At 37.8% G+C, this 12,290-nt stretch overlaps 1 protein-coding gene across 5 annotated transcripts in view; it reads left to right on the top strand.

Moving 5' to 3' along the window:
* LOC134203996 (cytohesin-3) overlaps positions 1–10,602 on the top strand; it is an 84,197-nt gene extending 73,595 nt beyond the window's left edge. For all 5 annotated transcript variants that reach the window (XM_062678833.1, XM_062678832.1, XM_062678831.1 and 2 more), the window contains exon 11: positions 10,360–10,602. In XM_062678833.1, coding sequence (XP_062534817.1) covers positions 10,360–10,478 — 119 coding nt within the window. In that variant the 3' untranslated portion in view covers positions 10,479–10,602. The remainder of the gene's footprint in view (positions 1–10,359) is intronic.
* The last annotated feature ends 1,688 nt before the right edge of the window (positions 10,603–12,290 follow it).

The following is a 12,290-nucleotide window of genomic DNA, read 5'->3' on the forward strand; positions in this document are numbered from 1 at the left end:
TCCAAGTTTATCAGCTGGCATCGGCTTTCGTTACTCGGTATGCTAAACGGATCCTGCTAAGGTAGCCTACGAAGCGCGAATTGAAGGAAACGGCGTTGAACAGATTCGATTCTCTCAGCATCGTTGTCGTAAGACGATCTCCAGACAACAGAACAGTACTCTAGCTAGAGTCGAGCGCACCAGAGAAAAATATGGAGCTTTTAAACAGTATATGCCAATGAAATTCTTTGTAATTCTGAAGATGAATCCCATAGTTCTGGATGTTTTGTCGACGATTAATAAGATATGTTTCTAGAATACTAGTTGCGCCTAGGATCACGCCAAAATCCTTCACATTGCTCCCTTTCACATGGTCATCAGCGTAAGACAACCGAGAGCATTTGATTACGAGGTATACATCGTTGAAAAAGATCAGGAAGATCAGTGGTCCTACTCATTGTGGTATACCGGATGGTGCATGAAAACTTTAAGAGGTGCATTTCCCAATACCTGCGGTCAGAAAGATACGAATGAAACCAGTTCAGCAGACTGCCACTTATTCCGAATTAGGGCTTCCATTTTTCCCGAGAATCAACTTCCCGGGAAAAAGGAAATGAAATAATCATTTTCCGGGATTTCCCGGGATCCCGGGAAATAAAAAAAATTCTGTCGTAAATTTTGTCGTAAAATATGATTTCGAAAATATACATTCTACATAAGTGATTCTTGCTGTTTTGTCCTCAAATGATGAAAAAGATGTTGAAAGCCTGAGAAAGTTTTTGTTCAGTTTGAAAAGCGTTAACTTCTTCTACAAAACGTTTGCCATGTCATAGGTATCAGCATCTACTCTGGCTCAAAAGTAAGATCTGCAGTGTCCTGATGAGCTCCGCTATGTGCTACTTTTCCTAAATTTTTTAAAACTTTTATGGGTTGTATCCAAATTTTTTTTTTAGTTTTTGGACAACAACGGCTTCGAGAGATTCTCTTCTATTATCGCTAAAATATTCCTAACATGAACTATTCTTACACTCGACGACTTTTTTTAGTGCATAGAATCTTCTGCTCAACTTTGAAGGATAAGCCATTTTTATTCATGTCGTCCACTTGAACACGTTTTCGACTTTGAATGTATTTAAAGCAGATGAATGAAATATTTGAAATGAGAATTCTTCCTTTGCTTGAAATGCCGAACAGCACCTGAAACGCATCAAATTGCAAAAGTTTTGCGAGTATTTATTGTAAGACAGTTGTAACGATCGCATACTAAAGACCTAAAATCTGTTTTTCCATCAAGATCTGTTAACCCACCAATATTATAAAATATTCAAATGAATTTTTTCAGAAATATCTCAAAATACAAACGAGTCTTCGGAACAGAGCTTTAAATAATCGAATATTTTTGGTGAAGCCAATCGGCCTTCTTTGTCACCCTCACTTCGTACATATTCATATTCGGCTGAACATTGACAATTTCCAGTCAAATATCAGTCAGTGATTATTTATTTAGATTTCGTAAACTAATAAATTACTGTAAAACTAAACACTTAAATGATGATTTCAACAATTACTCACATAGATCTGACCCCGACGTTAAACTGAGGGACATTTTTAGTGCCAAAAGTCGACATAATCAAGGCCAATTATGTTTTCTTTAAACGCACTAACCATTCTCAGTACCAATCAAATGAATGAATATGTGAAGAAGAAAACTGAGTAAGTCATTCTATGTTTTGAATAGTCATGCGACGTTTGTCAATATTCGGCCTGAAGTTGCTTCGTGAAGGTGATTATTTTATGCTCTGCTTCGGAATATGAGTCTGTTCGGGAATTGAATCAAAAAGGATTGAGGTCTTAAAATACCATTGACAATAATAGGACAGACCTGCCAAAGCGGTCACTGCTATTGCCTGAATATCTGCGAACATTAGTAGCTCTGCTGTTTCACCACAGACACTAAATTTTTAAATTTTATTGTTTGTGCTAATCACCGCGCGTTTATTAATTAATTAATCCGCTAGATTGGCTTTTCTCGGTGATATTTTAAACTTTACAGCATTATTTTTCGTACGAACAACAACGACGACGCAATAAACGAAATGGGGTGTTGACTGACGGGAAGACTAAACTTGGGGAGGGAAATTCAGATTAGTGTAATTTGACTAACCAAGCTGAAAGGTTACATCCAGCACGTTGTAAGTTTGTTTGAAAAATGTATATTAATGAAAATTGTTAATCGTTTAAATAAATGTCTATTATAGACGTCTGATGATGGCTGAAGGCAGTGTTGTCCTACACTCACGGCAAAAAATTCTGCTCTTTGATTTTACTCCATCTAAACGATTTTATAGTCTCCACTAAGTAAGTTCAACTAATAAAAGGATATTTGAATTTTCTAAATGTCATGGCAAACTGTTAAAAAAATGCACTCCAGAGCCACAGGAGCGCGCGCGCTGAAAATACACTCCAGTGAAAACACTCCAGTGCATTTTCAGTGCGCGCGCTCCTGTGGCTCTGGAGTGCATTTTTTTGACAGTTTGCCATGACATTTAGAAAATTCAAATATCCTCCTATTAATTGAACTTACTTAGTTGAGATTATAAAATCGTTTAGATGGAGTAAAATCAAAGAGCAGATTTTTTTGCCTTGAGTGTAGGACAACACTGGCTGAAGGTCAGTAAGCCGAAACGCGTCACGAAAAATAATGCTGTGAAGTTTAAAATATCACCGAGAAAAGCCAATCTAGCGGATTAATTAATTACTAATTTTTTAATTCGACTTCACAACGCTTATCGACGTTTGGACCTACTGAATTAACGAACGATAGATATAAACTGGTTCTTTGTCTCTCTTCAACACGTGTTGGAATGCACCGTATGATTCTGTAGCATTTTCAGTATGACTTAAATTCATAAACTTCAAAAGGAAAACAAATAGTGAGATGATGCTAGTAAAAAATGTAATTGATACCCCAAAAACCGTTATCATCAAATTTAAAAAAATAAGACAATTATTACAAAATATTTTAGTATGTTCATTTCCCGGGAAATTCGGGAAACTGATACACAAATCCCGGGAATCGGGAATCCCGGGAAATATGATTTCCCGGGAAATCGTTTCCGGGAATGGAAGCCCTATTCCGAATCGGTCCAGTTTTGTAATGGCTAATGAGTGATTCATTTTATCGAAAGCTGCAGAGAGGTCAGTATAAATAACATCCGTTTGAGCCTGTTCTGTGAGGCACAGTAAATTGGTGGAAGTCGAGCGACCGACAGTAAATCCGTGCTGATCATGACTAAGAAGTTCCTTAGGTTCCTACAGTGTGAAAGCAGTGGATCCATAATTACGAGTTCGAACAGCTTCGAGCCGGCACACAAAGGCGTAATCCATCGATAGTTGTTTACATCGCCTTTTGTGGAATGGAAACACTACTGTAAACTTCCAGCAGAAGGGGAAAATTCCATTGATGATCGAAGATCTGAACAAGAAAAGAAGTGGAACAAGCAAACTGTCGATATGCCTTTTGATGAAGACGGCCGGTACGGCGTCAGGTCCGACATTATGTGACGATTTTAGCTGCTTTGCGGCTCTCAGGATCATGTCATCATCGACGTTGATTGCACCCAAGGACTGGTTGTTTAAAGGAACGTTCGCTGCGATAGTGACTTGGCTGTCACTCATCCTGTCGTCACTGAAAACGCTCGAGAATTTTTCGACAAGTACACGGACAGATAAATCAACCCAAACTTTGAGTTCAATATACGCACTATTGAGAATATCGCAGAGAAAATTTACCCAAATTTGGGTAGTTTTCCCTTTCTTTCCCATTATTGCTATCAAAACTAGAGCAAGATGCAAACACCTCACCGAGGTTGCTCAGCCCAATAACCCAAATTTGAGTAAATTCAATATTCTCTATTTTGGGTTGATTAAGGTCCGCTTTGGATAAATTAAACTCAGCTCTGGGTAAATTGTTTACATGGGATTAAAGGCAAACTACCTAGTGCCAGAAAAGTCATTTTACTCAAATTTGGGTTATTGGCCCGAACCACGGTTTTGAGTGCAAACAACCCACTTTTGGGTAGTTTTGGTTTTCAGTGTAGGCGGCAAACTTCCTGAGTATTTGAGGCGATTTCTCCATTCAAATTCATTGTCGATGGAAGTCGGATTCATTGCGCTGTTCCAGAAGGATTTGGGTTTAGATTTGAGTTTGTGCTCATGCGTTGGTACCGTGCAATGCTTTGTCGACAGGCTCGTTGGTACTCATAATTATTAAGCCATTATGTGTTAGATGTTTTGAGAAAATTCTAAAAGCTGCTCTCTTAGTGGACTTCATTTTTCGTAGTTCAGTCAAGAAACATGAATGGTGTGATTTTTTCTGTGATCTCTTTGGTACGTGTCGGTCAATTACGGTTCTACAGTCGACTCTCTACATCTCGATGTTCCACATCTCGATATCTCTCCTTATGTCGATGGTTTGCTCAGTCCCTTCAATCTACATACATTTGAGCTTTCTACAGCTCGATAACATCCCTATCTCGATATCTCTCTATCTCGGTGTGTTCTGATCATATTTTGTTCATGATTTACTCTCCTTATGTCGATATGTTCAAATATTTAGGCTACTATACCATCTTTGGACAATAACAAACACATCAACAACAAGAAACGACATTTGTTTTGTTGTCGTTTTTCATAGTAACGAGCTTTTTTGAATCTAGTACCCATTTCAATTTTCCTTCCATTGCTCGATCTCTCCCTATCTCGATGGTCCCTTCAATATCGAGATGTGTGGAGACGACTGTATTCTCATGCCACTCCGCCATGGGAAAACAGTTTTATTCTTTGGTCACTTTTATTTTGTCCTTGACGTCCTACTGCCTTCCTACTCTTGCGTCCGTCCTCAAACACCGGATGACGCCTCCCACTTTTTACTTCTTCTTCTTCTTCTTCAATGGCTCTATATTTCAACTGGAACTTGGCCAGCTTTTCGACTTAGTATTCTATTAGCATTTCCTCAGTTATTAATTCACCGCCAAGGGGTTTTTATAATAAAACCCGCGAGGTCCTGATGGCAAAATGGAGGATACGGAATGGCGATATATTACCCTACGTGTATATACAATACCAAACGCATAACAACTTATTATTCGGTTGGTATTAAAATACATGAGCTACTTTTTATTCATACGGGCCAAACCCACAAAGATCCAAAAATCAAAATAGTTGCGTGAAAAGCGAATTACGTTAAAAAACGAGTATAGGCTAGATAAAAGATATTTTAGTTAATAGATAAAAATTGTCGCTTCGGTTCCCTTTGTTCTGCTGTCCGGAACATGTTGGGTACCAAGCTGTTAAATCGTATGGACTTTCCTTCTTTGACATTTATCTCCCCTATCCTCGCCAGCAAAAGATGTTCCGGACAGCGACGACAGCGACCATCTTTATCTGGTAACTAAAATATCTTTTGGCTAGATGTACCAGTCGTGGCTATAGCACCAGTTGTCGCACTAGTGCTTGATATGCCAAATGGCCAATCAAATCACCGCAAACCAAGTTCATATCAATAAAGCATAGGGTTTCTTACCCCATTCCCGGTCTAACATGCATACGACTGCATTATTTAATAGATATTGTTGACAGGAAGCAACTTTTCCTGAATTTCGTGGGCCGTGCAATACTGCAAAGGGGTTCACTTCTGCTTAAAAATAGCTTTTCTTGGTAAACATCGATTGAAAAAGCTTTCATTTGATTTAAATTAACGATGTGCAGCACTCAATTCGGTCATAGCGATTGCATATCCGGCCCACATCCAACCCAGTTCCCGGCCTAAGCAAAATTTCGCTCAATCTCTCAACATCTTACTCTCATTCTCTCTCGGGACGGTAGAAAATGCGACGTAAACCAAAGTATGCACGTTCAACGCCGACATGATGCCATATGGTATTATTTATAATAATTTTTATTTGTGTGAAAAGATATATTCACTCATCCAAATTACTTCCAAACGCTTAAAAACTATTTTTTTCACTTTTTGAAATCGAGAGAATTATAAATAATATGATAGCGTCAACTAATTAGATTGTTTTCCTATGAACGATGGAGGATTCTTTCATACTAAAAAAAGACTCCTGGCCTTCTGGCAGCACGGTGCGGCTAGAAGTTCGTAGGCTGAGGTGAATTTTTGTTCGGTTTGAGGATACATTTTGAAATGTATTCTAATATGTTTATATTAGTTCTAGTGAAACGAACAAATAGAAAAGATTAAAGTGCGCGAGCTTAGAATTATTGTGCGGTGATTAACAGATTGAAGCAATGATTGTATCGAGAACTGTGACGATTTTCAGGTAAGTGTTTGTATGAAAATACCGTTTTGTAAAAGTGGAAAGATTCACTTCGGCTCAGTGGTGTAGCAACGGAGAGCGAATGTTCGGAATCTACATTTTTATTTTCTATAATTGGACCAATTAGGAGTGAAATAAATAGTTGGAAAATATTGAGTATTGTGCGAAATAAATGGGAGACTTTTTAAAAATTATCAATCATAAACCTACGGCTTCCAAAAAGTATGAATCCTTAGTTTTCTGTGCAGTGAGCCTGGAATCGGGTCCATAGGCCCAAGTAGTGATTTACCCTATTCATATGATTTTTAATTTAATTTTATTTACAGTCTTCGACATATTTACATCGTACAGACTAAAACTTAAATGCTAATTCGCGACTTGAAAACATCTCTACTAATATGGAAGTCATACAAATGATAAACATTATTAAAAGAAATACAACAAGCATCAAGCGGATTGTTCTGTCCATGTTGCGCCCGTGTCCTGATAATTCACTGCGGCGTGTCGTCCATCCGGGAACGTTGAAACGAAGCCTTTCCAGAAGTGCGGTACAGTCGATGTTGCCTTCAAGCATGTCATAAATGAAGAGCCTTTGGAGCAAGTTTCTCCTCTCTCTCAAAGTAGAAAGATTTATAAGTGCACAGCGGTTTTCATAGGGTGGTAGCTGTTGTCGATCCCGCCATGGAAGTCTTCGGAGAGCGAATCTGATGAACGCTTTCTGTACTCGCTCGATTCGGTTAATTTGCACGGTGTGATACGGAACCCATATTCCAAATTTTCCAAAATACTGCGAACCAAGGCAACGTACAACGTCTTAAGGCAGTAAATATCGGTAAAATCACGAGTGTTGCGTTTGATCATACCCAGTGTAGCATAAGCTTTTGCGGTCACCGATGAAATATGCTAAGCGAAGGTCTTTGACTTGAGAGACACGTACCAAATCCTGGGATTGCATCAAGTAGTTAAAGGCAATTGGAGAGCGAAGGCGAGTGAAGGTTATTACGTTGCATTTCTGTACGTTAACTTCCATTCCATTTCTACCACACCAATCCAAAATTGTATTAACATCCGCTTGCAATGCGCAGCAATCCACCAGTGATGATATGACTCGATAGATTTTTAAGTCGTCTGCATACATGATTTTAGACGACTTCAATTCGTTGCATAGATCGTTGATGAAGAGTACAAAGAGCACTGGCCCGAGATGGCTCCCTTGAGGAACGCCAGAAGTAATGTGAAATGGATCCGACATAACTGTTCCGAGTTTTACGGACGCTCTTCGATTGTTGAGATACGATGCAATCCAATTAGTAAGCCAATCAGGGAAGCCTATCTGCTTAAGTTTTTCTACCGCTAACTGATGAGGAACTCTATCAAAAGCCTTTGAGAATTCAAAATATACCGCATCGTCTTGCTTTCGTTTCTCAATATTATCGATTATCCAAGATACATGACTCATCAAATTAGATGTCGTTGAGCGTTTCTTTACAAAGTCATGTTGGTCAACGTCGATCATGTGCTGTACCGCCGGGTACAAGAAATCCAGCACCATGCTCTCGAAAACTTTCGGAAGACAGCTGAGGATGGAAATCCCTCGGTAATTTTGTACATCGTAAACATTTCCAGATTTATGGATAGGTGTGATTAATCTTGAAGGGAAAGAACTTTCCATAAGCGAGCGATTAAACAGCAGCGACGTAGGTAGAGCAAGCCTCTGTGATACGATAACACCTTCATACGATACGATAACACCTTTGATATCCTCCAAAACAAGCATAATTGTAAAAATTGATTTTGTTTAATTTTTAACGTCCTTTGCACCAGTTATCGCACTAGTGGTCCCAATTTGGCCAATCCCATAAGAAAACAATGGGATTTGCCAAATAAGGAACCAAAATCTGATTGATGCTACGGAAGTATCGTAAATAATTTGTAGCAAATACCTACTACTCTTTTACTTTTTACAGTAGTATTTTCTTTGGGTAAAAGACCCAATAGTGGAGGAACTAAAATAGTTCGACCACTATTTATTTGTTCATCTACACCAAGTCTGTAATTTATTTCGCTTACCTCAAGTATGCGTCCGAGGGCTCATCAATCATATTTCACACTGTAATTGTGATTGGATGTCGCAGCAGAATCTGTAACTGTTACTCAAAATTATACCTCCAATTATTGGTGCAGTGTTCTAATAGTGGCGGTATTTTTTTATTCGTGTTCAACTTTTGGTGCAAAGTACAGAAAAATATAAGTTATTTAAGTGATACTTTACCGATTTTGATGCATTTCCTAACTTGTTTTCTGTTATTTCGTGCAATGACAGGTCGACAAACTGATAGACCATATGGGTTGCTGCGTTTAATACGTAGATTGTGTAAAAACAACACTACCCCAACAATAGGAACACCCACGACTATCGGAACTATTACTCATTGTTTGAAAAAAAAATCAACCAAAGCATTTTTACTGCATGTGGACCTCACTACAAAGCAGTAACTACATATTGCAGATTTTATTACTTTTTATTCATACGGGCCAATAACTGATATGATATGTCACTCAAAATGCTCAAAACATTTATAATCATTGCTGATTTCACTTTTATGCTTTTGTTTTGTAATCAAATATACAAATTGTTTAAACTCCCATTCAGCTCTTATCCATTTCCTGTTTTTACAAAAACTAAGGTGAGAGTAATATAATGTAATCACATTTAAGTGTCAAGAGAAAAAAAAACAAATATAAACTTTTTATAAAACATTGTAGGATTTGAAATGTGAAAAATATGTCTCCCATTTGTGTGTAAAAACAAGATGCTTCCTTAGAGGAAATTGTTAATAAATGGGGAAACAAGAAATAAACATCTGTAAGTGTACCAACCAAGCTTGAAATGTTAACAAAAGCCATGAAGCTAATTTACATCAGCTACATCCAACAACAGATAAAAATAGCCAGTTATTTTATGATATTTCTTACAATATATCTTTTACAATGGTTTGACCTTATATTTGCAATGTGATCAGTCAAATTTTGAATAAGTATTTAGGACATCAAACACGCAACGAACGAGAAAAAGGATACGGGATCTTAGTTAGACGAGTTGATGAGAAAGATAAATGAATTGGAACAAACGTCCGAGCAGAATCGAACAACTTCGCATGTGGAGAGAACCATCGTTCTGTGAACTATTTGAACTGTAGTATGCCAAGCTTATGTATAAGTTGCGATTTTTCTGTATCATAAGGCATAAATAACCATTGCGCATCCAAGACGAAAGATACGTTAGATTTTACAAAATCATGTACCAAATATGGAGTGCGGATAATATCAATTAGCTAAAATGTATATTACTAGTAATACTAATATTAATGGAACTATGATATAAAATATAGATAAAGAAACACATTTTTACAAAAAAAAACATCTACATTTGTGTGTAAAGCTGATTTGGCTGCTTCAGACCCCTTTTAGTTGTAGATGACACTCTTGACATTGAGGACGTGTACGAGAGTGTTGTACGTGTCCATCATTTTCTGTTTCAGCTACAAATAACGACATTTTTAACGATGGTAACCATACGAACCATTTTAGCCGAACAGATGCCCGCCACGACTTGGCCCCATGATGACAGTAACTTCGGAAATCACCCACTGCTTTCAATTAATTGGACTATGACTATGCTCGATTCAATCAAGCTATCTCACGTCGTTCTACTCGCAGAATAAGCCTAAACATTTTTTTTAAACTATGATTTTTCCTTCCCTGCAGTAGACTATTAGTCAACAACGTCCTCCTCATAATAAACCTTGGCTGAAAAGTTAAACAGTATCATGGGCACGTCGATGAGCAAATTGGACAAAGTAACTGATCATTTGTTTGTTCTTGTCTTCCTTCACGCTAAATTGACTAAACGCTTTCACATTGCATCCTAGTTAGTTAGAATGATGGACATTTATTTAACTGCGCTGCTCGTGGACCGCAAATGCCAAGTAAGCTCCAAGACTGTTAAATTTATCGATGTAATCTGTCTACCTTGCAGGAATATTAATTCTCATCTTCAATTGGTTCACCTGCTTTGGCTTCGAGTACGAGAGGGATTCTGACGGTGACGAAGATTGCAGGAAGAGTTTGACCGAATGTCAAATTTCACCCAGTTGAGGTGGATGGCGTGGTTTAGCCCACCTGTGAAGCACAACACGGCACAGTTTCCTGACATTTCAGATTATTCCAGTTTGAACAGATCCTAATATCGCCATCAAACGTAGTTAATTACATTATGTTCTCAAGAAGTAAATGTTTCCTGTGGTTTTGCGTTATCTTCATTTATCAGTGTTAATATCTATTCCCGTTATCAGTATTATAAGTATACCTAATTGAATAAAATTGAAATCTGTGAGTCCTACCTTCCGAAATTGAGTAAAAGTATGAGACGGGTTTCAAACTAAGTTAAAACTCACTAAACTAGTCTTATGACAGCATCGAAGAATATAAAGCTTTATCAAGGACGGATGCGATTTGCTGCTTATAAGGATTACCTAGAAACTCTTCAGATGATTGAAACGCTCGACTGTCGTTCCTTGTAATTCATAGTTGAATATAATCGGCTCTTTCGTTATTCTTGGTTGCCGATCTTACTTCCTCCTTAAGCAAATTTTCTGGGTTTTTCAACACCCCCTCCCCCCATGTAAGATTTTTTCCATACAAATCATTTTTTATTTATATGGAGCGTAAAAAAATGGCAGACCCCCCGTCTCCCCATAAGTGCTTACGTAATTAGTGTACGACCCCTAGATCTATGAAGTGTCTTAGAACATTCTTGAGTAAAAGGTACTTATTCTATGCCTACATTAACAACCAGAGAAGACAGAATTATTTTCCCTGTGCTTGTCATTTGTTTTCCAAATATTTTCAATTTTTCAGGATTTGGCTTGGCAATTTTTCAGGAGTTGATGAGGATTCGGAATAAGATTTTCAAAACAAAATTTACAATCGACCGTGAGGCGATCGTGTGGTTCAAACATACGGACTTTTCTCTTTTTCCACGTCGACGATGTATTCCTTTTGGACTTCGCTAAGTATAATATTAATTATTAAATCTTTTTTTATGATAACATGTCTGTTAGCTTCGTAATTATTGCGGTGTTATACTATTTTGAAATAGAGCCAAAAAGTGGTAAAAGGCCCTTCGAGAGCAAGGTTTTATTTTTTCAATATTTGTAGCTGAATTTCTTCAAAGAATATTAGATCACCACGTTAGTATTGGCCTATCTATTTTGCCATACTTTTTGTATGCAGCATCTGAAATTTGATATTAACCGTCACTCTTCATGAAATTCTTGTAACGTAAAGTATTTCATGGACATCGTCTCATAATAAATATGGTATGTCAATACAAAATTTTTTGGGGCGTATTGTTTAACTGGGTGGCCCACCAAGTTCAAACCAGAATCATCTACAGGTAACATAACGCTATTAATAAATCTACATGTGGTGTTGGTTTGCGTGCGTACGAAATGCTGTCGTTTAGATCTTTTTAAGCGGAATCAAATGACTCGATGGAATCATTACAGTTTACAATTTTCAATACATTTTTTTAAATGTGCTCCACCAATTGTGTATGCTCATTTGGCCTTATTTTATGTGTTGTCGAGCGGAGACACGGTTGAGTCAGCTCAATTTACTGTGTTTTTTTCGTTTTTTCACAGTGTACCACGCGAATATGTCCGTGCCTTAAATGCCTCTCGTGACGTCATGCTCGTTTGGCTACACTCACTGACAGTGCGTTTGGCTGCACTAGCCTTCGCCTCGGCTTGTCTGTGGAGTATATAATAGTGTTTATGCTTGATAGTGACCATGCGGATACGTGTTCCGACCTCGACAGTGGAACCGTCTTCAATGTCCAGTACTTGATTCGATCAAATTCAAGTCAGATATAGGGCACTAAGAACAGCATTTTTGTGTTAAGGTCGA

This window comes from Armigeres subalbatus, unplaced genomic scaffold (genome assembly GCF_024139115.2).
Source record: "Armigeres subalbatus isolate Guangzhou_Male unplaced genomic scaffold, GZ_Asu_2 Contig323, whole genome shotgun sequence".
NCBI classification, from domain to species: Eukaryota; Metazoa; Arthropoda; class Insecta; order Diptera; family Culicidae; genus Armigeres; species Armigeres subalbatus.